Source organism: Leptonotus elevatus, chromosome 21 (assembly GCF_054856555.1).
Source record: "Leptonotus elevatus isolate MCC_2025b chromosome 21, RoL_Lele_1.0, whole genome shotgun sequence".
In the NCBI taxonomy this organism is placed as follows: Eukaryota; Metazoa; Chordata; class Actinopteri; order Syngnathiformes; family Syngnathidae; genus Leptonotus; species Leptonotus elevatus.
Window position 1 is genome coordinate 11,063,530 of NC_141259.1, and position 26,353 is coordinate 11,089,882.

The 26,353-nt window shown below is 40.8% G+C and overlaps 1 protein-coding gene across 2 annotated transcripts; it reads left to right on the top strand.

The window, feature by feature from the left end:
- Window positions 1-26,353, top strand: malrd1 (MAM and LDL receptor class A domain containing 1). 2 transcript variants are annotated; one of them, XM_086066641.1, is made up of 33 exons: window positions 1-387; window positions 737-868; window positions 940-1,028; window positions 1,721-1,879; window positions 2,459-2,549; window positions 2,660-2,797; window positions 3,722-3,874; window positions 4,174-4,279; window positions 4,346-4,713; window positions 5,532-5,980; window positions 7,021-7,108; window positions 7,177-7,356; window positions 7,445-7,601; window positions 9,936-10,092; window positions 10,169-10,279; window positions 11,073-11,286; window positions 11,375-11,622; window positions 12,854-13,154; window positions 14,289-14,534; window positions 14,785-14,942; window positions 16,942-17,122; window positions 18,575-18,703; window positions 18,788-18,949; window positions 19,718-19,875; window positions 20,279-20,480; window positions 20,636-20,914; window positions 20,991-21,116; window positions 22,342-22,408; window positions 23,475-23,569; window positions 23,644-23,740; window positions 23,831-23,891; window positions 24,816-24,896; window positions 24,987-26,353. In XM_086066641.1, exons 1-33 carry the CDS (start codon window positions 216-218, stop codon window positions 25,095-25,097), a joined length of 5,466 nt encoding a protein of 1,821 aa, XP_085922767.1. In that variant the 5' UTR covers window positions 1-215; the 3' UTR covers window positions 25,098-26,353. The 2 variants fall into 2 exon arrangements, with proteins under 2 accessions (XP_085922767.1, XP_085922768.1); XM_086066642.1 differs by having other exon boundaries at window positions 24,990-26,353.

Sequence of the window (26,353 nt, forward strand, 5' to 3'; positions counted from 1 at the left end):
TCTGATCGGAATGCTCAGAAAAATATTTTGTCCTTCTTTTCAAGCTAGCCACTTAGCTTTTATGTCCCTTTGCTTCGGTTCAATACGGAGACTTGAATCAACCAAGCAAGCCTATTGAGTAAGTGCCATAAAAGCCATTTATGACTCTTTACGACACACAGTCACATTGAGTCTTTTGTAAAAAGTCATGTAGTGGACATTTGTTGGCGTCCGTGATGTTGTTGCGGGAATTTCAGCGAATGCTACTGCTTTCTTTGACTTTGTCGTTCTTCGCTGCTGACGTTTGTTTGAGTTTGCACTTGACCTGCGTTAATGGCCAACATGTACCAGAGGATGGCTTGTGCGACTTCACGGACGACTGCGGCGACGGTGACGACGAGCGACACTGTAAGTCAATAAAACACACGATACTGAATACAATGTACGTGTGTGCATTTACAGGAAAGGAACCACATTTTGTAACTTGAATCAAAATGTATGCCACACCTTTTACTAAAAAGATAACGGCAAGGAAAGCTAATGTAAATATACAGTAATGGGGTGTATAGTCATAAAATTATGACTCATAGAAAAATACAGCTTTATTCTCTAATTAATCAATTTGAGGATTAAAAACAACCACACATAATGTTAAAGAATATATCCAACTCTAATGATTGAGGAAAAACATGAGTCAGGATCTTGAAGACATGAAACACACCAGTAGGAACAAATCAAATATGTTTCTGTTCTGCAGGTTCCACTTATAAAAGATGTGACTTTGACGAAGGTTTTTGTGACCTGATCCAACCATCGCAATTGTTTTCGCAATGGAACAGAACGACCGCGGTTGCGCCCATCCAACGTGACCACACGGGCAAGCAATCAGGTTTGAGACTTCATTTTATAGACTTTAAATAAACTGAATGTGTTTGATTCACATGTTTTTTAATTCTTCAGCATATTTCCTGTCACTTGAGCCTCAAAGAGGTAACGCGACCACTGCACAGCTAATGAGTCCACTGTTTGGGCCTGCTGGCACCTGCCAGGTAAAAACAAGCATAACATCTGTGTATTACAATACATATATTTTTTTTATAGCTATAATGCAATTCAGTTGTACAGGTTATAGGTTACATTAACTCATTCACTGCCATAAATTCATTAAAAAAAAATGTTTTTAAATTAGGGGCAAGAAGCGATTACATTTTTTAATTGCAATTAATCGCATGACTTCACTAGTTAACTCGTGATTAATCACAAATGTCATATTTGTTCTAAATGTACAATAATTTTTTTTTAGGTTTTCATACTCTTGTTAGCAAAAGCGGAAACAAATGTTAAATAGAAATAGTTAAAATGATTTTTTGACGTTTATAGCCGTCAATGGCAGTGAATGAGTTAATGGTGGAATAATTTTTGAAATAGTTTATTTTGTTCTCATTTTTTAACATCACAAAAACAGGCATTGGAACAGGGGTATGTAGATTTAAAAAAAAGGCTTTTAATTATTTAATTGAGAAATCCTTATTAGCTGTAAGCTAATGCTGTGAGCTAAAATTAATCTGTACATCTCACAAAACATAATGCAGCTCTGCTTACCTTTTTAGCTTTGATATTACAGCAGGTCGACTGCTTGAAAGCGTCTCTGGATCTTCACCCAGCCTAGCTGATATTATCATTAGTGGAGAAATTCATTGTGGGGGAATAATAATAATAATAACTAATCTGTCCTTATTAGATGTGCTTCTACTATTACATCTCATCCCAACATGGAGCTCTTCATGTCCTGATGGAGACCGGTCCACTGGCTCGGAGCACTGTGCTCTGGAAGCAGTCCACTCCAGCAGAAGCGTGGCAGCGGGCTGTCATACACCTTTCCAGCAATAGCACTTTTCAGGTGCGTGCACTGTTCTTATTTTTGTTGTTTTCATTATTACAATTGTACTTATTTTGTATAATATTGTTGGGAGGTATTTATCATTTTTTTGTCCTCATACTTGTCTAGCCGGAAAACACATAGCTCAACAATAGATGTTTTGATGTCTGGATTTTTGGTACGCATAAAACATATTTTTAAATAAATGAAATGGAATTAGTTTTTAATCATTGAGAATTAACTAGAAATATAATACTTTAAAAGTGACATTTTGTTTGGAAAAAATTGAACTTGAAATATGAAGAAAAATACATTTAAAAAGATGTGAGCAAGAAAATGCAATAATTTTCGATCCAAGCTGCTTCCAGTTTCTCCTCCCCCACGACGACACTCCATAAATGACGGGTAATAAAGATCCAGGGTTATAGATAAAGCCACTCTGTGGACTTTGTCACTACGTGTTACGCCGAGCAAACCTCTTGGAATGAAGGGGGGTGGCTTTTAATTTTGGCGAATGGAAACAAAACAAATACGAAAAATCAAAATTAATATTGAATTGAAAATTTATACAAAAATACAATGTGTGTGTGTGTCCACTAGGTGGTAATTCAAGGGACTCTAACAGCAGACAGTGATGCATCAGAGGTGCTGGCCATCGATGACGTTTCCTTTAGTCCACACTGTGTTTCAGGTACTGACATTTTTAAAAACATTTGCATTACTCAAACCTATAAAAATATTTAAACCTGTTATTTATTTATTATTATTATTTAAAAAAAAAATGTTTTAAAAATGTTTTAGTTCCTAGTGTTCCCCCACCTACCAGCGCTTGCCCCCCGTCCTGGTTTGCTTGTGGGGGCGGTGGGCCGTGCGTAGAAGGGGACAAAGTGTGCGACTTCACCCGGCAGTGTCCTCATGGCGACGACGAAAGCAACTGCCGTAAGTGCTTTGGTTCTGATGTACAACCTTGGGACAATAATAATAAATAGTCAGGGTGTTAGTTAAAGATTTTTGGAATGCTTTTAAGCAAAAAAGAAAGAAAAAAAAGCTGATTAATAAATGAACATTAAATAACATTGAAAGACACATTTGAAAAAATTACAAAACAGGAAAAAATAAAATTAATAAATGTTTTTTAAAAAAGTTTAGTTAATTTAATATTTTTAACATTGTAAGGCACTGTGGTATTATGCACAGTTTGAACATTAACACTGTGCTTTAATATAGATTAAATCAAAAATGTATTCCACATAAAAGCTAAATAAAAACTAACTAAATACATTTATTAAATGGCACACTTACTATTAAAAACAACTAAACTGAATGAAGGTGAAAATATATGAAATTATTGAATAAATGAAATAATGATTTTTTTGCAAGGGGATGAAGTACATCTTTGTAGTTAAATAAATATAAAATGTTATGTCAAAAACATAAATGTAATTAGTTCTAGACTCCATAATAATAATAATAATAATAATAATAATGAAATCAAAGTAAATGTGAAGGAATAATTTGTTTTAAATTGCCCAAAAAATACAGTAGAAAAAAAAATCTTGAAATGTAATACAAATGAAGCAAAATACAAGTAAATAGTATAATTACATGAACAATTACAGGCAAAAAGTTTTTTTAACTGTTTGTTTTTTTAACCATAATGTAAAACACATAAACTTTGTATTAAATCCAAATTACATTTGAAAACAATTTAATTTGACTTGAAATTGACCAAATGAAAATAAAAACTACACACTTGAAAAAATTTAATAAAACAACATAGTGTATTATTGCCGGATCAATAAATTGTTATTATTGTTTTCATTACCATACATCACATAAAATGTCCTTTATGTCTTTGTCTAGCTTCGGAGTGCGACTTTGAGAGCGGCACCTGCGGCTGGTACGAACTCACCCTTGGTGACGGTTTCGACTGGGTCAGGGGCTCGTCCGAGGACGTACCGCCGGAGTATTACGGTCGGCCTCCCCCTCCGGACCACTCCAGTAACAGCACGGAAGGTACGAGCATATCCCTGAATACTAAATAGTCAGCCCACCATCTGTTGTTTTCCGATGATCGAATGAAGTGTGCGTTTTGGTCCCTTGAGGTTGTTGACATGATACGGTAACATCTGCTTGCCAATAATGAAATATGATGTGTACAGGTATACTGTGACTCAATGAAACACAGATGTGAAGTTCTCAGTAACAGTCAAACACATTGTGCTGCTTAAATAGGTCAGGTCGAGGAATAGAGCCTTGAGGAACACCACATGTAGGATATTAATGGGTCTGTTTGAATTGTGGCTCCATGACAGGGCACTTTATGTTCATACTGAAGAACAGCAGCAGCCTTTACCCGAGGGCGGTTCTCAGAGGACCGTGGTTCCAGGAGTCGGCCTCCGGGTGCACCATGACCTTCTGGTAAGGCAAACTAAGAGCTTCTCCTTGGCCAAATTGCCAGATTTCATCCCTTCTCCCCCCGTCCAGGCATTACAACTCGGGCATATCAGTGGGCGCCGCCAACATGTACCTCCGCATCCGAGGAGTCCAAAACAACACCATCATATGGAGAACCTTGTACGACCAGGGAAGCCGCTGGAACCGGGTCAGCGTGCAGCTGGGTCGCATCACGCGGCCCTTCCAGATCGCGCTGGCTAAAATCAGCATGGGCGTGTTCGACGGCATCTCCGCGCTGGACGACGTGTCCTTCCACAATTGCTCCATGCCGCCCGCCGCCGCCGAGTGCCCGCCGCTCACGCATTTCCACTGCGCCCGCACCAGGGCGTGCGTGGAGCGGCTGCTGCTCTGCGACTTGGTGGACGACTGCGGGGATGGTTCGGATGAAGAGGGCTGCTGTGAGTGGCATTTTTGAAAAGATAGAGGAAATCTGCCATTTTGATCCAAAGCAGCCATTTTGGCTCATTTTGGCCATTTCCAGAGGTCCTTCAAAAAAGAGCTACTTACCAATTTATTTACCAAATATCAGTAGGTAATATAACTAATTAATAGGGGTGTCAGGCGTTTACAAAGTTTGACCGTAATTAATCACGACTGCAATAGTTAACTCACGATTAATCACAAATTTGATATCTGCTGTAAATGTACAATAAAATGTACACACATTTTTTTTTTTCATACTCTTAATGTAAAAGTGGGAAAAATGTTGAACTAATAGAAATATGGCTGCATGTTTTAGTCATTTATACAATAGTTTCATAATAATTAATAAAATTGAGTTAAAATTAAAAATATGTACTATAAAAAACGAGTGTGATATTGATTTGTGTTGGTTATTTTTCTGCCACTAGATGGCATAATTGCATTTGTAAGACGGTGACAGCTCAGTGCATTTTTATTTTCATATTAAAAGCGATCTAATCTTTAACATGAAGTAAGTTGTGAAGTTCCACGCATTTTTAAAATTGTAAAATAAAACTTGACCCCAGTCTCCACAAATATATGCATTATTATAAAATTTATTACTGCTAAATTTATATGTGGACGTGCTTTTGCGACTGGAATTACCCCAGTACAGGCTTTCCAAGTAATGGGTGGTCATTAATCGCACGTTCACAATTAGTGGCGTTAAAGGAAGTTTAAATAAATTCAAAATTAATGCACTAATTTTGACACCCCTAATAAGTTATATTTTGGTTCTTGTCCAATTTCACAGCCCCCGAGATGCAGTGCAACTTCGAGCAGGGCCTGTGCAGCTGGAAACAGGAGCGAAACGGTGCCGGCGACGTTTTCGACTGGACCCGCACCCGAGGCCCCACCCCCTCCTTCAACACGGGGCCCTGGAAGGACCACACGCTGGGCACCAGCTACGGCCATTACCTCTACATCGAGTCGTCTGTCCCCCAGGAGTTTAAGGACACGGCGGTGTTGCTGAGCCGGGCTTTTCAGCCCACCCACCGGCGCGGCGAGGACCCCTTCGATTCGCGCCACCCATGCGTGTTCCGCTTCCACTACCACATGTTTGGCTCGCATGTCTTCTGCCTCGCCGTCTATCTCAGGACAACGTCGACGGGGCGAGGCCAATTGCTGTGGGTCGGATACGGAGACCAAGGAAATATTTGGCACAGGAAGACTCTTTACCTCACCAGTGCTCGACCTTTCCAGGTAAGAGTCCTTTGACAGTCAGCTCCTTGTTGCACAAAAATGTTATAGAAGATCCAATTAGGTGCACCTGTAAAGGTTATAGTGCATTCTTGGTTCATCCTGAAGTTTCACCCAACACAGAAAGCGCTCCTCCAGAGTTCCATTACCAATCTCTCTTTAACAACGTCAACATCGATCCCTCCAAGATGGATGTTGTGATGCCGTAATTCATGAGCAAATATAACCTGACAGGCACTTAAAGATTTCTCCTCCATCAGGGTTACTATTATTGATAACACGAATCCCTTTTATGAAATGAACTGACTCCATGGCCGGTGCATACCACACTGATCTATTTTCTTTTAGATGGTCGGACATTGAACAGAAATAGTTGGTTTTGTATATTGTGTGCAGCAATTGTGCGATTTTGGAATATATGTTATACAGTACTACATGAATCATTCCAGTGTAGCTGTTTCCAACATTTTCTATGCCTTACACCTATTAAAAATATTAATATTTAGTGATTCTCAAACCAAAAACGAAGCTCATTTGAAGATAAAAGAGACAAATTTATGAGAAAGTCATGCTCCAAAACAGTTTAAGAAATAAAAAATATTTTTTTTTGCTTAAATCTGGTAAAAATGGGTTAGTTAAAAATAAACTAATTTAATAAATTTAATGTGTGCTTCTATTGCTTTTATTATTGTATGTACTGTGCACTTTCAGATTTATTTTCTAAATAATATAATCTATTATTATTATTAAACTTGATCGAATAGAGATTACATTAATTGTAAAAAAAAAAAAAAAATTTTGATTAGATTTAAGCAAATGTATTTATTTTAATTTAATTTAATTCCTATCAATCAATTTTCTATTCAAATTTTACCTTTATTATTTATTATCTAATAAATAAGTCTTATTTCAAAATGGCCCAATACAAGTTTTCACTCCTTCATAAATGTTATGTATCCAGTTTGGAAAGCATTTACTTCCACATGTTTTCTTCCACATTGTTTCCCAGATCTAAAAAATTGTGTTTATGTCCCCGTGGTTAGATTGTAATCGAAGGTACAGTCGGAGATGATTTCAACGGGGACATCGCCATCGATGACCTCTCCTTCCTGGGCTGCATCCTGCACGAAGGTACTTCTGTGAGGTCAGCGTATGTTTTCCAATTGAGCATTAAAGATGTGCGTCATTTGCTAACCAAGGTGAGCTCCCCAAGGCGAACGCCACGGAACCCACGGCGACTACGCCGGCCCCCTCAGTACAGCCCCACCGTTGTCCTCAAGGAGAGTTTGCATGCGGTTCGGCTGGCGAGTGTGTCGCTCGCGACAAAGTGTGCGACTTCAGGCGGGACTGCTTGGATGGCTCAGATGAAAACGACTGTGGTAAATATGAGCAATGACGACACCTTTTTAAAAACAAACAATGTATGTCATCTAATCTCAACCCTAACTCCCTTATTTTTTCATGCAGTGGCTGAGCAGTGTGATTTTGAAGGTGGTAAAACATGCGGTTGGGAGACTATTGTCCCGCCCACTGCCTCGATGCACGCATTCCGCTGGTCACCTGACCAAGGGGAGAGCATTCATGCCGGAGAGCAGTATCATCGCCCCGTCACTGACCACACACAGTGAGTAAAGGAAAAAATATATTTTCATGTATATTCATTTTCATCATGTTATGGTAATGCCTGAAATAGGAAAGCAAACGACAACCAAGAACATTCCACAGCATCTGGACTCGCCAAAATACAAAGCAAACGATCTCAAAAAGGTTCAAAGGTCAAATATAAGACAAATCGGTGCATAACCATCACGATAGGAATCCCACAAGGAAATGTCTTAGGCCCTATCCGTTTCAATTGTACGTGACTGTCATGCCATCGATCTTCAGATGCACGCAACAATGGCGTCCACGCTGATGCTCGCTCAGTGGTGGAACATGTTAGGCTACTTGTTTGTTTGTTTACAGGTGTGTTTTGATTAATTGATCCTCAGTCGAGGTTGCTTCCTGGTTGACTACATTCCATGAAGAAAAAACCTGGCAACCAAATGAAAGTGGATGATGTACTGTGTGGTTCTAAAATGAAGTTAATTGCCGTTTTCTATTTTTGTTTTTATTCATGCCTACTTCCTTGTTCGTCAGTCAAGTTGCTTGTGGGTTGACTTAATTCCTTGTTCTGTATGTCATTTTCAATTGACAGCAAGTGGCAAAATGCCCGCCTTCTGATGATGATAAAAACGACTCGATTTTGCTGCTTGATTCATATTCCACTAATGCAGTATTAACCAGTGTGGCTGCATTATTGTCAAGAATGTTTCAGGGGGTTGACTTACCCTTTAAAAGGCTGTCATCGGTATCAGCAAGTATTCCATTTACCGATACTAGTATAGAAATTTGAACGCAGCGCACACTCACTGATGTGTGATCACAGGTGTTCGGTGCATGCATTTCCTGTTTCACAAAGATTTTTAAGCAGTGCCTGATTGATATAGTAATGATTTTACACAAAAGTGAAGAGAAGAGAGTATGCAGTTCTTTAGTATAAAAACAACAACATGTTTTTCCAGAATCAGAAATGGCAACGGAAGCCAAAAAGTGGTATTGTAACAATACCAGTTAGAAGTAGTACAACTCGAGTATGATCGAATGAGGGGGTGCCTGAGGTGGTTATGTCACTGGTTGAGTTATCATCGGCAGTAAGCAAGCGTTCCTTAATCAGTGGAGAAATTTGATCAGATACACGATGACAAAAAAAAGATCCTGATACTGTAGTTTTTGTTTCAGATTATTTACCAAGTAGAAGTGCACAAATAAAAGTTTTGATCATCATTATGATGCTTCAAATGTGTTAATTTCCTGGAGAGAAAACAGAAAAACATTCTATAGTGAAATGCAGCTTTAAATAGTTCCTCTTTTGTCAAAATCTACCCAGACTTTCTGAAGTGATGAAAAATGCAACTATGTATTATTATTATTATTATTATGTAGAAAGTAATCACCACGCTCAATCAAGTCTGCTGTCAAGATTCTGAGTGGAGCTCAAATGGAGTCTGCGTCGGTGTTGGTCCTCCACCAACATTTTATATTGCGTCCCAGCCTGTCGTGATCATCATAAAAGAATGTGACCCGAACTTACGTCCGACCCTCATTGAGGCGAGGACTTCATTATTGAGTTGTCACTTATAATAATGATCATGCATTCGATTTATATGACACTTTCTCTACTGCTTCCGCACGGTCACATTCTGGTGATCGTAAACTAGCTAGGTAAGTAGCCACAGCTGCCCTGGGGCAGGCTGACAAGAGGCGTGGCCGCCAGCGTGCCCCTCTGACCGCCACCAAACATTTGCACCAGCAGTGTGAGTGGCACCTGCCTGACCTCCACAAAGCCTCAAAACAAGTCAATGTTTGCTGTTTGTTTTTTTTCCATTCGTAATTGATCAGTTAAGTGGCTAACATTCTAAATGTAGCAACGTGACAAGACTTTATCATGTATGATCAAAATGAGGTCTCAAATTAGGCTACTTGTAGATGTTGTCACTTTGTGTTTAAGGTAATTGCTTGGTTGTTCGCAGGTGTGTTTGGATTAATTGGTCCTGACTCCTGAGTCAGGTTACTTCCTGGTTGACTACATTCCATGAAGAAAACTTTGGCACAGAATGAAAGGAGACTTTAGCTACTGCATAGGTGTCAAACTCGGGTCCTCGAGGGCTGGAGTACTGCAGGTTTTGACTGTTTCCCTTCTCCAACACAGCTGATATATGATCAGCTCATCAGCAAGCTCTGCATAAGCCTGATAACGATCCTGCTGATTGGAATCAGCTTGTGTTGGAAGAGGGAAACCTCCCAAACTGAGTGGTAAAAAAAATTAAGCTACTTGCAGGTGTTAGATTTTCTATTTGCAGTAGTTTATGTTAATTCGTGCCAACTTGACTTGACTTCACTCCACTTGTCTTCACAGGGGCAGCCCTGAAGGTTGGTACATGTGCGCCGACAGCTCCAATGGCGGCTACGGCAACGCCACCGACCTCCAGACGCCCGTCATTGCATCCACCGGGCCTCATTGCACCTTGGTCTTTTGGCACCACATGGGCGGATTCACCGTGGGCTCCCTGCAAGTGAGACCAGAGAACCTTGTGGAAAGTCACAATTGCACCTGTTGACATCTGCAACTGCCCCTGATCTCTTTTGCAGCTTTTGCTGAGGCGTGGAAACGTCTCACACGAGGTTTGGTGTCAGACTGGTAACCAAGGCAACAAGTGGAGACGAGGTGAAGTGTTCTTGGGGCTGTCGAATGACTTTCAGGTTTGGAAATGCTGCAATATGGAACCCCCCCACCCCCCCAAATATCTTTACAGTAGCCTTTTTATTTGACCATTGTGCTATTTCAGTGTTCCCTAACTGTCTGTGGCTCAAATTACCAAAACCAAAATGGCAACTTGAGATTTATTTGTGAGTCTACTTATGACAGACATGCCTACCAAAATTCATGTGAAACTTTCTCTGAGGGCTGAACTTTTTTCCTTAAAATGGCAACATCTTTAGCATAAGAATCAAAACGCCGGAATATGTTTGTCCAAATAGCATTTTAGCTTTCTGTGCCATTTCCCAATCAAATTCGTTCCCACACCGGAACAGCTCATTAGCTGATGGACTTGATCAATGCCAAATCGATCAAGTCCAAGTACACCCCAAATAGGCTCAAGTCGCGATGGTGGCACTGATGAGTCCTCCGGTGGCGTCTGCCAGCCGAGGTCGGTCCAGATCGGCCGACTGTGCGTGTCAGCCAAAAGTTTGATTTGTGTCTTGGAGCTCCGTCGCCGGCAGTCATTAACCTTTATGTCAGCCGTCGTGTCCACTCTGACGCTCCCGGCCGCCAAGTTGATGAGTCGCCTGTTTTTGGAGGGAGTCTTAGTGGCCTTTCCAAATGAGTCTTACTCGTAAACAGTGAGCATTCTCAGTGGGTGTCGTCAGTCAATCCAGTCTGTCTGCTTATTTCTATTCTGCAAAGTGGTTGTCATAAAAATTATTATTATATTACAAAAGGTGAGGAAAGCCTGTTTATAAAATGAATGATAGGTTTGTTGTTGCCCGTCAGGTGGTGTTCCGGGCCAAGCGCGGGATCAGCTATATGGGTGACGTGGTGATCGATGATGTCAGCTTTGTGGATTGCGCACCTCCGACACCCTCGCAAGCGCCCTGCACCCCCGAGGAGTACGCCTGCGCCAACGGCCGCTGCATCCCCCGGGACAACCTGTGCGACTTCATCGACCACTGTGGGGACGACTCGGACGAGGAACTTTACATTTGCAGTTAGTGGTCATCTAAGGATGGTTTTCAGTCTGCCAAACAACCTAAAACTATCTTGGGAAATATTTGATTTTGATCGTTGTTTTTCAGAGGGGTTTAGCGGCCGCTGTGATTTTGAGTTCGATCTGTGCTCCTGGCGCCAGAGCTCGGAGGATGATTTTGATTGGCAGATCAAAGCCGGGAGCACCCCCACCCTCGGCACGGGCCCGTCTACGGACCACACCCTGAGGGACCCCTCTGGGCACTACCTCTACCTGGAGAGCTCCTTCCCTCAGGCGGCCGGAAATGCCGCACGCATTTCGGGGCCTTTGCTGAGCCACAGGAGCTCCCAATGCAAGGTTTGGCAGAATTTTGAATTCATGGTTCATTTACCTTTTGTTTAGTGTAAGCTATAATTAAGTATATATAATAATATGTATAGAATAATAATAATAATAATTATCATTATATAATACTTATTACAATTAATAATTATGATTATTATATTAGAATTAATTATCATAATAATATATTACATTATACTATATCATAATGAAGTAATTGTTAATATTATAATTAAGATATAATACCAAAACATTTATGTATAATAAATCTGATATTTATTAATATATATATATTTTTTTACACATACTTTATTAGTCAGTATCAGTTGCCTGCTTGTGTCATCGCAGATGTCAGCCTGTTGGCAGGCGTGATCGACCGCCCCGTTCGTCTGTCGTCTCCCACCCACCGACCTGTCAGTCAATCCATCAATCATGCCAGTGGCTAAATTAGTGCGGGGGTGCGGCGAACGAGGATGACGGAGGCTGATGTAATCACATCTCTTCTGAGAGAGAGAATCTTCCTGTGAAATTTGAATTATATATCCATCTTTATGCTTGTTTTTTTAAATGACCTCTCAAGAACAGCTGTAAAAAATATATATATACAAAAATGTCATTTTGACCTCACTTTAAACTTATAGCAGGCCGAAAAAAATGCATTATCCACATCAGAAAAATAAACACCTCCCTCAAATAGGCACCTCCTTTTTTTTGTTCAAAACAAAACAAAACACTGTTGTCACACAAAAGCACATTTAAACTTTGTTGCTAACCAAAACCTGGAGCATTTACTTAGTTGTGTCTCGTAGATGACTTGCGAATGAAGAGTAAGATTTACTTTTTAATGCCACTTGAATTTGTCATGAAATGTAGCTACAGCTAATTTTGTATAACTAAAGGCCTCCCCCCATGTGCAATTCACTAGCCACTATTTATGCAAACATGGGAGTAGCAGCATTTTTTTTGTTTTTTGTTAAATCATGTAAACTACAAGTAATTAAAAACTAAACGGCCACGATTTGCCTAAATCCCAAATACAAGCTTCTTTTTTTCTTGGTTACATGGCAAATAAATACCTCCCCCTTTCTGCAATTGAAAAAATAAATGCTGCCAAGTAAATACAGTAAACGGATCGGCAACTATTTGTGGAAATATTTGCAAATAATTTTTCTTGGTTCCATCAACTAAAATAAATACAAAATGAACACCTCCTCACTAATTTGGATAATTATTACATTTCCCTTAGATGCGTTTCTTCTTCCATATGTCCGGAGACGGCATCGGGACGCTGGGCGTGTTCCAGAGTAACCAAACGGGTCTTCACCTCCTCCTCAACCTGACGGGCGACCAGGGCAACTACTGGCAGATGAGGGAGGTCCCGCTGAGCCACCCCGAGGACTTCCGAGTCACGCTGGAAGGACGGGTGGGCCGAAATCCCAAGGGGGACATCTGCCTGGACGACATCACCTTTTCGTCAGGGTGCCTGCTCGCTTCCTCGGTCGTGATAGAGGACGACGCCACTCCTCCTCCTCCTCCTCCTCCTGAAGGTACACTTTGCAGAGGTTGTTTCAAAAGCTCCTTATCTCTTTTGATTCCCGACACAGGTTTGTAATTGCTTTTCTGCCACCCTCCTGTAGACGCCTCCATTTGTCCAAGTAACACAAGGACATGTCTCACAAAGTTTCTAACAATTTGCCTTTTGTTTTGTGCTAGGAATTCCGAATTGATCTCTAAAATTATTCATAGTTTATCATTCTGTCCTCTCCGCCATTTTATTAACGAACATCTGGCTGCAGCAGGACCACAGATGCAACAAGGGGAGATTGCATTGTTCCTTTTAGAAAATGTGCATTTAGTCAAACTGCTTTTTCTGTTTGAACAATCAGAAATCTAAACGCATACAGGTAAATTACATAAATTCCAATCAGAACTGTCAACACTAAAAAGACTTGCTCTTGCTGCCCTCTGCTGGCATCTTGCTTGGCGACTGTCTTCAAACTATTATGGGGTGTTCTGTCTAATTGTTGGTCGGTTGTGATTTTACATTCAGCTTTATAGTACTTTTAGTAAATGTATGTACATTTTAATTTATTTTTCATTTTTTAAATAGTATTTCTTTTTAAATTATTTCACCTTTCTATTTTATAATCTAATATTTGTATATTATATAAACTGTATTATACATTATTTAATTAATGATAAAAAATATATATTTTAGTTTTTCCTTTAAAAAAGTACTATAGTATATATATTTTTTAACAGTTATTTAATGTTCAAATTTTTAAAGTTTTTTTTAATCTGTGTTATTTGATTAATAATCCAATATTCTTGACTATACACATTTTAATAACATTATTGGTTGTATGCTAATTCTTTTTTTTGTGTACATTTTTGTATACAAAAATATAGTCATAAAAAAAAACATTTTAATAGTTTTTTATTGTCCAATTATTTACTCAATCTTTTTATCTTTTTTTTTTACTACTTTTTTTTTTCTATGTACTTTTAATAGTAGGATTATGTATAGTATTAATCTTTTTTTGGGGATTATTGTATTTTTTTTACCAACCAAATTTTGAGGCCAGTTAGCAAATAGCTTAGCACAAAAAGTACAATGGAAAACCATTGTGTCAAATTGTGAACTCAATCCCTTTTGTTGTATTTATGTGTGTTCTTTGCAGGCAGGTGTCCTGCGGGCTCGTTGCCTTGCCGAAACGGCCGCTGCTTCTCCCACAGCCAGAGCTGCGACTTCCGAGACGACTGCGGCGACGGCTCCGACGAGGAGCGCTGCGGGACGTCCTGCTCCTTCGAGGACGGCCCGTGCGGCTGGAAGAACTCGCTGGCGGACAATTTCGACTGGTTGCTAGGGACCGGCTCGGTCCAGAGCATACGGCCGCCGTACGACCACACGTTGAAGGATGAGAGCGGTTTGTTGTTCGCCCAGCGCCTCCTTACCTGATTTGTTGTTTTAGCCATTTTTTATTCTACTTCCTGTGTCCTACTAGTCCCTTTATACTTCCTCCTTACCTTTCTTTGCTCCATCCATCTTCCCTTTCCCAATTCTACAGTTGTTTGTTTTTGAATGAGCACTTGAAAAGATCAAATCAACCCTAAAATGGCCGCTTGAAACCAAAACGGGAGGACTTCCTGTGTCTTTTCTGGCTTCGTCTTGGTCAGGTCACTTCCTGTATCTGGAAGCCACGCCGGTGGGACTGAAAGGTGACAAGGCTCACATCAGTAGTTCGATGTGGAAGGAGTCCAGCTCCATCTGCAAGCTCGCCTTCTGGTACTATATTTCCCACAAGGCCTCGGGAACCATCCGCCTTCTCGTCAAGGTAAGCGCCGTGTGGAATATCCAAGCGTGAAGGTTGAATGGTTCTTAACTCAACTTTCCTGTGTGCTAATATTAGCTTTTGTATGTCCTTCTTTCCTTTCATTGCTGCGACCGTCTTTTCTTCCTTCAACTGTAGTTTTCTGATTACTATGGTTCCTTCCTTCATTAATCCCTCCCTCCTTTCATTGCCTTCCTTCATTTTGTTCCACTTCCTATGTGGTTATATTTCTCTCTTTTTTTCCTTTCCTGCTTTCTTTCTTCTTTACATATGTTTGTTACATTTCCCATTTGCTTGTATGACCCTCTTAACTTCTTGCTTCCTTTTTGTGCCTTCAATCTTTTTCAGCTTTCTGTGTGGCCGGCCTAATACATAAATCCTTCCTTCCTTCCTTCCTTCCTTCCTCCTTGTTACTTGTTTCCCTACCTACGTTGCATTTCTTGTTTGCTATTATTTCCTTTGCTTCCTTCTTGCGTTTCCTTCCTATACCTCCATTGCCTTTTTATTATGTTTTTTCCCCCCTTCCTTTCCTCCTCGCTTTCGTCCTTCCATCATTTTGTTTTGGTGGTGCATGGTTGAAATTTTGGTAACAATTTCCAGGAGGAGTTTTCCTTTGAAGTACGCGAAAATGGTCATTTCAAACTAAAATGGCATTTTTTGTCCTTGTCAAGTCAGATTTATTCGTAGCACTCTCGTCATTAGGTTGTCTGTTTTGCATGTCTTAACAATAAAGGCTTAGGAGCCATTGTCACTTAATGGATGTTTGCTTCCTACACGGCAGCTTGTTTTTGCGCATGCATGTAGATGTGAAGAACATAACAATGTTTTTGGAAAACATGGTTTTCATTACGTTTTTCAGGATATGATTGTACGTCTAAGGGAAATATGGAGACAGCTGTAGTGAATGGAGGAGAAGCGTGTGGTTGATCGTGACAATATTCAAGGAGTTATCCTGCAAATGTAAAGCGGCTTGCTCTCAGATGTACTTTTCTGGCGGACGTACATAGAATATTCCGGCCAAAAGGAAGCCGTCCCTTGGAGGCCTTTTATAATAAGAAAATGCTGCAGGCAGGCTATGTCCTTGTTAGAACTGCTTAGAAATGGAAGTCAACCGATATTTGTTGGGTTGTTCTTGTAGAAGTGTATTATAAGGACAATCCTTGATGACCCTTGACCTCATTAAGTTCTCCAAGTTGGACTCATTGAATTGCTGGTAATTTCATTCCCTTACTCTTCAATTTTTTCGGTCCATATTTTTATTCAACTTACTCCTTCTTTCTTCACTGTCAATTTCCTTCTTTACAGGCTTTTCTCCTTTCTCCCACCTTTTTAAAACTTAGTTACCTCCTTTTATCCTTTCCTTTTTCTCCCTTCATTCTTCTCTCCATCCTTTCTTTCCTTTCAGCTTTTTGTTCAACTTGCTGTGTGCTAACAGAACGGTTATCTTTACTTCCTTCCTTTCGTTGAGCTATTTAGGTAAATAGTTTATTCCTTCCTACCTTTTATTGTCTTGCCTTCAATCCATTTTATTTCACCATATTTTGTTTGTCAGTAATTATCTCATTCCTTCTTCCATTTCGTAAGATTGCATCCCCCGCATTAATTAATACGGCCAAATTACATTACTTTGCTGTTCATCTTCATAATGACTCTCTCCTCATTTCCTGTGGACTGTGAGGTGACACCGGGAAGACACGAGACGCATGACGCATGGCTGGGTGTGATTGCGGCTCCCTCAAAGCCCCACTCCGGGTCACATTTGCTCGTTCGAACGCCGCATTAGTCACCATGTGGTGCCTGGCTGCTGCCATGGGAAAAAACCCGCGGAGGAATTACATACTTGGCGTGTCTTTTAATATATTCCATATGCGGCGGGAGAGAGGCAACAAGAAGTCAAGACACAGTCTGAGAAGCGGCGGGAAGCTTTGAATGACAAATGACGTTAATGAGAACCTTCATTGGTTGCAATGTATCTTGCTGATGATGTTCTCCACCCATGCAGACGGAGAACGCCATGTGGGAGGCGTGGAACAAAACGGGCCATCAGGGGAACGAGTGGAAGCGAGCGGACGTGCCGCTGAGAAGGCTGAGGAACTTCCGGGTGATATTCGAGGGCGTGCGTTGGCGCGACGTGAGCGGGGGCGCCGCCTTAGACGACCTGGAGTTCAAAGACTGCGCCCCGAGTGAGTGACGACGGCGAACGGCGTGAATGATGAAATTGTGTTTGCGGTTCTTCTCGCAGTCATTTCACAGTGTGATTAGTTAATGGGACTCAACGGGGCGGGAGAAGCGACGTTTTTGATGTTTATGTTTGATGCTGCACGAGGTCAGAACAAACCAGAATACTTTTTATTTTAGTTAGTTTTGATTTCGTTTTGAGTTTTGTTTTTTAGTTAGATTTACTTAGTTTTCAGGGTGATTCTGTTAGTTTTTATTAGTTTTTTTTTTTTAATGCTTAGTTTTAGTTTAGCTTTAGTTAGTTTCTGTATTAGTTAAAAAAAAATTAAATGTGTGTTACTTGTGCGCAATATTTAATAAACACCAAATTAAAATTAAATTAAAAAAGTAAGACATTTCTTACCTAGCGTTGCATTTCAGCTGAGTTAAATGAAAAAGCAGGCGAGCTGAGCCATTGGAGCCGAAAGTCAAGCATTATTATCATTATTATTTAAACTTCCTGTTTCCTACCAGGACCCCCCTTATTTTCCTGCTCCATTCATTCCATCCTTGCATCTTTTTGTTCAATTTCCCATGTGATATTACCTTCCTAACTTGTCTTCGTCATTCTTTCTTTCCGATCAACTTCCTGGGTATTGCAATTACCCCGTGACTTCTTCTTTACTCTTTTCTTCCTTCCTCACATCTTTTGTTCTTTTCTCCCCCTTTCTTCGTTGCTTTCTTCCTTCTCTCTTTTCTTCCGTCCTTGCTTCTTTTTGTTCAACTTTCTGTATTACCCTCTTCCTTCGTTCCGCCATAAACCCCTCCCTCCTCAGCACACACATGTGCTGCCTGTTACAGTGCTGTCTTCCTCCCCGTCTTAAATGAAGTGCAGCGAGTGGAAAGATGCTCCGAGCTCTCTCGACAGGCTTTTGTCCACCCCTCGCATCCTTCCGTGTAGAACGCAAGAAGTCTTTGTTTCTAAATGATGAACAGATGTATGTGTGTGTATTATATCCATTGCAAAAAATGCATTCGTCTAGGGATATATGGGTGCTCAAAAGCACCTTAGTGTCATATGTTTAATTTTTAGAGTCTATATTTGTTCCGGCTCGGCTCCTCAGGGTGTGCTAACATTGCAGCTTTGCTTACCTTTTGACTTTGAAAGCAGTCTGGATTAAATAATTTACAATTCATTTTAAAAGGTGAGATTGTTATCACATACTTGGACACGGAACAAATTTAAACCTGTGTGTGTGTTTTGTGCGTCTATGTTCGTCAAGTACTGTACTTCATTTTCCTAGTAACTATTTTCCTATTAGACAGGTACTTGGCACATTCTTGTTATTTCATAAAGAGTGCCAAAAAATGCAAACAAGAGAATTCCTAAATATCCCACAATTATGAAGGTTTACTGTGCTTTATTCTAAACTGAAACGGCAAAATCGTAACATTTACCACCATGCGCTTCCTAACAGGTCCTGCTGAGCCAATGAGCTGTCCTGCGGTCACTGATTTTGTGTGCAACAGCGGCCACTGTGTCGAGTCCCACCTGGTGTGCGATGGCAAGCCCGATTGCGGCGACCAATCAGATGAGTTGGACTGCGGTGAGCAGCCGTGAAGCAACTTTCAATCAGCTCCCTTTTTAATTGGCCAGTGAATCAGTTTTATACTTTAACACAAACTCTTAGGCGCAGTGGCCACCATGCCGGGAGCGTGCAATTTCGACGTGGACGACGGCCAATGGGAGGAGATGTGCCAGCTCGCCCAGGATACCGACGACGACTTTGATTGGAGGATCAATCACAGCAGCGAAACAGCAGGAGCCGGACCGACATCAGACCACAGTACAGGTTGGCGGGCTCTCGAGAGGGGCTCTAATTTCAGCACTGAACCAACTGTGCTATAAATACAGAGAAATATTTCCATTTTCAGCTTCTGCCAATGTTCAAACTGATTAAATACACACAATTCCCCTGTGGGCTGCTGTTATGTGTGTGACTTCACATCCAACCTCTCTGATTGGCTAGATTTATTGACTGACTGTGTCAGTGATGTTGATATCACAGGGCAGCAGATCAATAAAGTTTCCAAAACGAGAGAGGTCACACAGAGGCGACTCGTAAACAGTCGCACGCACTCACTGAATACTGACAAGCATCCAGACAACTGCTCTATGCTTATTGCTTAGTCAGTCTTCAAACCTTAAATGTGATATTCTAAAATGAAGTATCTTTTCAAAAGACAGAAATTTGTTACTACCTACGATACATCCTTAACCATTAATTATTTGACCTAGCTTGGTAGCTAGCATGTAGGTAGCCACCTAGTTAACTTGTGTTTTAGCTTTTAGCTAGCTAGCTACCTAAATAGGTAGAATAATTAATGGTAGCTAGGTAGCTATCTAGTTAATTTGTGTTTTAGCTAGCTAGCTACCTAGTAAGAAGTTTACGAGGTTGTTAGGTAAATTAATAAAGGTGTAGTGATAATTAAATTGGTACATAAGGTTAGTTGTTTGGGTAGTCAATATCGTCATACATTTTTTTAATTAATTAGACTGTTCTCCAGCGCTGTCCTTTTCCTAATTCTACATTGTGCCATGCTGGATTTCTCTTACAAAGGTGGCGGGGGGAACTTCCTCTACATCCACTCAGCCGCCCAGCGAGAGGGTGACGTTGCCAGGGTGACCACCATTAGTGCCTTTCCAGCCAGCGTGGGCCTATGTCACCTGCGCTTCTGGTTCTATATGCACGGATCGGACAGGATGGGAACGCTGAAGGTGGCTGCAATTTGATAAATAATGTGCTGTCATTTTAGAGCGGAAGACTTCATTTTTAACAATCGACTCGTACCCGCTGGGAAGAATGAAAGACAGTGGCAGGAAATAATTAATCAAAGTGTCATCATTTGTATCCATTCATGTCTTTTTTTGTGTGTCTTTGGGACTGATTTTGAATAAAAAATAAATAAAAATCTTGGTTGGACTGACACTACAAGGAAGGGGCGGTTCACCTTTCATGGACCTGCTTTTTTTGTTTTAACTACAGTTTTTAATTATGTTTAGTAATTTACACAATACAGTGCTATTTTTAAAATCTAAACGAAGTACAGCAACTGCACATTTAAAAACGAAAGTGTTTGTCATCTTGGCTCAAATCATTACAGTAATTCTGCGTTTGTAGGTGTTCACGGTCGGACCGAGCGGCACCCCATTGCTGATGTGGGCCTTGGCCGGAAACCAAGCCGAGGGGTGGACGTACGCCGGCGTCATCCTGTCCAACACTGCGCCTTTTCGAGTTAGCTTCCAGGCGGAGGTGGGCGGAGACATGTGGACCGACGTGGCCCTGGATGACATCACGTACACGGCAGAGTGCCTGGTTGGAGGTGAAGACTTTTTCTTCTTTTTTTTTTTAAATAGTGTGTTTGCTGTGCCTACCAACCTGCCTTCTTTTCCGTCTACTTAGCTACCTATGTCATTAACATCCTTAATTAAGCTAGCTAGCTAGCTACCTACCTAACTTAGTCTCCTCCACCCTCAGAACCGGTGACTCCCCAGCCTCTCACCTGCACCTCGGACCACTTCCGGTGCGTCTACTCGTTCCAGTGCATCCCCAGGAGCTGGCAGTGCGACGGCGAGTTGGACTGCTTCGACCAGTCGGATGAAGAACGCTGCCCCACGGCCGTACCGGGCACTCTCCCCCCGCAGGGTGGCTGCCCCGCGGGCCACTACCGGTGTTCCAACGACGTCTGCCTGCCGGCCATTCTGCGCTGCGACGGCGTCCCCGACTGTCCCCATGGCGAGGACGAGCACGGCTGCCGTAAGTGTCGCTGATGGAATAAATAAATCATCTTTTTGATAGAGTTTGGAGATTGTGCTGCCTTTTTTGTGTCCAGCCTTGCTGCAGTGCGAACTGGGAGAACTGCTGTGTGACACTTTGTCCGCTTGCGTTCCTCTTGAGAAGCGTTGCGACCACTTTGCAGACTGTCTGCCTTTCCTCGCAGATGAGTCCAGTTGTGACGGTAATGTGATGTCCCACACACCATTCACATCAACCTAAACGACACATTTAAATACAGTAATCCCCAAATCACTTCTTACATTCAGTGTTACCTTGCCCCAATTTATGAGTTTAAAATTTAGGATGTGTCTCCAAAGTATCTTAAGTTTTTCTCTTGACGTCTTTGAGATGGACCCTCACACTGTATCTCTGTGTGTGCTTGTTAGAGAGCATATCTGCTGTTTGCGTGTCAGAATCTGCCAGCTTTCTGCCAAATTCCAGCATTTTTCCCCCTTTTCCGGGCTCTACTTGCTGTTCTGACGTTTGACATGGAAGTTTAAAACCCGTTCAACTCCGGAGAGCAAACCTCCCACTAAGTGTGCGTCACTACATGTCAATTTGACCTTAAAATATCTGCATCCGCCGGCATTTCTGTTGTTGCCAAGGTGATCCCGTATCTGCCATTTAATACAATATTGGTGGATTAGCCGTGATGCCTCTCGGGCTGTGTTAGCTGTGGTATTGGTGCTACGTGTTCAGAGACCAAAACATTTTGACAGTGTTTACGCTGGATGAATTCACTATGTAGCAATTTTTAAATTAATCTGAGTTAATTGTATTGTTTTTATAAAAAAAATTGTGCAGCAATTAACAACAGTAATACTGTCACTATTTTTTAACCATACCAACAATTGTGATTAACTTAATGGTATCTTTAATGAAAAAACAAACAAATAAGGACATTTATAAGGAGAAATAAAATAAACATCAGAAGACATAGGTACGATTTATAATGATGTCATTGTAATTTTTTTTTTTTAATTAGAAAATCAAAAATCTGTTTTTTGTGAAAAAAATAAGCAACTTCTTAATTTGGCTTGCCTCATTGAGCTTTGTCTCACTCAACACTCAGATATTCTGTCTATTTCAGTATAAAGTCACTTTCACAAGTCTAGTGGGGATCCCTGGAGTTACATGGAATAAAAAAATGTTTCTTACTGCTACCTGTTTTTCATGTTTGTAATATCAGAGAAATGAATGGCTGACTTTTTAATATACATGCTAATGCGATGACATTTCCGTTGCAACGGCAACCTCGTACTCGCGGCTCATTATTATTGAGGTGAGGCGGGGGGGGAATCATTTTAGCGAGACGGGCTTGCCATATGGTAATAACATAAACATGTGAATTATTAATATTACCAGGTTGTCACTCTGACTTTTTATTCATTATTTTTGTTATGCAGATTGTCCTCCCATGTACTGCCTGGGTCGAGGCCCGTGTCACGTGGAGGAGCACGGACCTGTTTGCATGTAAGGTACACACACACACACACTCAACAACTCACCTTATCTCGCATGGTGAGACGTCGGACATAAAAATTCCATCCGTCTTGCCCCGTGAAGCATGTTAGAACCTGTAAATTCAACTCGCTTTCTTCCTCAGCCAGAATGTGCGGCTTCCCGCCTTTATATATCTCAACGGCGCCTCTACGGAATTGTTGATAGATCCTGCTGGTCAATATTTAAACACGACGTATGCGTCTGGTTGGCTCATTCTAACTTTGTAGTTACAAACCAGGAAGATGGAGATTCTATATGACTGTGTTTAGCTTGGGATGTCTGTATTTTAGTTCACTAAATTAGATACTGTGTGTGTGTAGGTGTCAAAGGGGTGCACCACTAAATGATGAAAGAGGGGTGTGTGACTTAAAAAGTTAGAGAAAAACTAAAAGTATCCAAAGGGTTTTGTTTTAATAATACTTTTAAGCCACTCACCCTCTTCAGCAACCTGACAAAGTTGGCGCGCCCCTTTCTTTGTGCACACAAAATGAAGTCTTTTGGATACATTCCGAGCAGTCTTTCGCAAATTTTTCAAGCCGCGCGCCCCTTTGAAAGCGTGCCTGGCAGCCTGTCCAAGGATGAAGGCCCGCCGCCATGACCACACGCATGACGGCCCCGTCCACACCCCAGCTTTGGATGATAACGACATCCCCGATAGATGTGTGTTCCGCATTAGAAGAGCGACCAAGCGAGGGAAAGCCAGCTGATATCGAACAGATGTCGACTTAAACGAGAATCTTTCGAGAAGGAAGCTCTCGCTACACACACAAACAGGCCAAAATCTTCCAGCTGTGGAATTTCCACCAAGAATAACTGTGAGGAACTGGAATTGCTCATTTTGCTATGTGTTAGCAGGTCAACTTTTAGCATGGTAGCATTCTAACAAGTGGCCTTAGCACTGCAGCACACGCCCATTGAGGCATGAGAAGTTCCTGAATTAACATTATAGGTCCACGCCAGTTGTTAGCATGCTAGATGTTAGCATTGTAGCAATGTCCATTTTGTCTGGATCATTACAGTGCTTCCCTGTTCCCAGGTGTGATCCAGGCTGGACCGGCAACCGTTGCCATATGAGGACGAAGCCGCCACTCACTACTCCATCACCACATGGGCTCGAAGACACGCAGCTGGGTAACATTTCAATGTTTTCCACGCTGTCCAATTAGTAAATAACAATTCCACTTGACACTGACCATCTCTCTCAGATGCGGTATACGCCGGCATTGCCATCGGGATGCTGCTGCTGGTGGCCGGCGTGGCCGTCTGTGTCTTGGCTCTGTGCAGTAAGCGATGCCGCGTAACGTAAGTCTCAGATAATGACTCTCGTGGGTTTTTTTTTTCTGGGGACTTCTGATAATGATGATGAGCTCGTTTTTGTCGACTCCTCCGCAGGAATCGCAGCTCGACAGGCTACGGGATGATGGATCGCCCCACCTTTGACTGGAAGGCAGAGGTGATTTCTGATCCATCGTTAGACAATTCTTTTGGGGCATCATTAGTGTCCACAGTCATACAAATTGCAATGCAGTAATCCCTGGCTATTCGTTATCCAATCTAATGTTTACAATGGGCTCTATAATTTAAACCGTACACAGACTGCAAAAAATGGAACCACCAAAACACTTTAATATAATTCAAAATTCCTATTACCACATTACCCATATAATTAACTTCTTCGCTCCCAAAAAGTATAAATACGTTCTATTTTAAATGTGTTAAGTGCCCCACTTTTAGTTCCAGTTTTAAATATTTTTTTATTACTTCACTGCATATTTTTACATTACAAATTGTATATTTTTCTATTTTAATATTCCACTTTAAAAATATTTCATGTTTTTTGAATTTTTGTTATGCATTTTGTTGTCCTTTATTATTTTTTTAATTATAATTTTAAATATTTTTTTTATTAATTCACTACATTTTTTACATTTTATTTAAAAAAATGTTTATTGTTCTATTCTAATATTCCATTAGAAAAATATTTACTTTATTTTTTAATTTTAAATAGTTGTTGTTTTCATTTACCGTAATCTGAAATTTAATTTTGACTATATGTTTTTATTTTGAATTTGTTGTTTACCTCATTATTTTCATCAATTATTTGTTCTTTTTATTTTTGTTATTCAAGTAAGAGGTGTTACTATTATGATGTGTCTAATGCAGCTAAATAAGGGTGTCAAAATAATATCAATATAATGCAGCACATTTCTACATTCTTTATACAGCGCTCACTGGATGCCATTAAATACAAAAAGGTGTATGATGACGACAATGATGATACTTATTTATGGGCTGTTACATTTTGAGACATTTGATTTTACCTGTCCTCATCAACACTTAACCCCCCCCCCCCCCCCCCCCCCATGCATCATTTCAGTTTCGCCGTTGCGCAATTAGGCGCAGCAACGTCGGTGGGGTTCTCTCCATCAGCGTGTACCCTTGGAGGAGGGAGACGGAGGTGAGCCACTTTCCCCCCCCCCAAATTTTTTTTTAGCCCCTTGCTCTAAGTAGCAGATGTCAAATAGAGCGCCTCGTGTTCCTCACTCAGCAGAGCTCGTCCTGGAGGGACGCCAGGTTGTCCTTTGCCAACCCGCTGTACAATCATCATCATCATCATCATCATCTGAACCCTGATGAATGTAGAAGCTCCCAGGCGTAAGCGCAAAAAAAGATGGACTGTGCATATGGACGCCTTGTGCGAACATACCTTGAATTTAGTTATTTTTCCTCAGGGAAAGTGAATAGAAACAGCGCAGATAAACAGAATTGCTTAAAAAAAAAAAAACTTGGTCACTTGTTGCTAGGCAGAATTCTCAGGGATCGATCATAATTGCCCCAAAGGCCAATGAAAAAAAAAAAGTCATTTCAAATGACGACTACTAGGGGCTACAAGAACAGGTACAGTACAACAGAATGCATTGGGTCATTTTTCTGGTCAGTTGTTGCTAGGCAGAATTTACAGAGCTCATTCATCGGCCAATGAAAGCATAGCGAAGCTACATTCTTAATCTAATTGCCTTGCCTTGTTTATTTACTAATTGTTATGTTGTTATAATAATGTAGCATCACACTTGCTTTGCACATGAGCAGCGTGGCCATAACTGTCTGACATTTTATGATAAATATAGATATTTAATTGGACATGTATTAAATTGACATACATCCTTTTGTTTTGATTCAGATTTCTTTTATAGCATGTTATCTATTCCCATTTGTTTTCTTAGCACTTTCTCTACTCTGATTGCTATCTTGCTAGATGTTGGCATACTGGCTGTTTACTTTTAATACTACCAGACTACAGGGCAAGATGAAAAATCTTTATCTTAGAGATTTCTGATTGGAATTTCCAATTGCCAATGTTAAAGTAGTTCTATTAGCACAATTAGTTATAAATCCCGGCTGACGGGTTAGCAACAGGTGGACAAAAATTCCTAACCCTCCAAAAACGACAAACTCAGCTCAGTGCCATTTTGCATCAACCCAGTGACACTCGAACCGACGACCTGTGCTCTAAACAATAGCACTTTATGCACCTTTATGCCCAGTTTGCACACTCGTGGGCAGAGATTATGAAGCCGTCATTGTTTTTGGTTTGTTTTTGTGCGCCTCTGGTAGCTTCGGTATTCATGCCGCTAAATGGCATGTTGCGCGAGCACAAAGTCTTTGTGGAAGTTGTTTTTGTATTGTTGGTGGGTTCAGCTCACCCTGATGGGGGAGGTTTTACATCGCTTGTCCAACCAATTAGACCCAATTGGGATGTGTTAGAATGAGTAACTTGCTATATTTAGTTGGACACTTGATTTATTTATTTTATTTTATTTGAATCAAGATTAAAACTATGGGAAAATATTGTTATATAATTTGGCAGGGTCTTTTTTTGTTTTACTTGATTATTTTTTTTGTTAATATGCAAAG

Coding starts and splice junctions, on each gene's coding strand:
- malrd1 (XM_086066641.1), top strand. CDS start 216: ATGTTGTTGCGGGAATTTCAGCGAATGCTACTGCTTTCTTTGACTTTG. Junction 23,570..23,643: donor GCTCGAAGACACGCAGCTGG/GTAACATTTCAA, acceptor CATCTCTCTCAG/ATGCGGTATACGCCGGCATT. Junction 23,741..23,830: donor AGTAAGCGATGCCGCGTAAC/GTAAGTCTCAGA, acceptor ACTCCTCCGCAG/GAATCGCAGCTCGACAGGCT.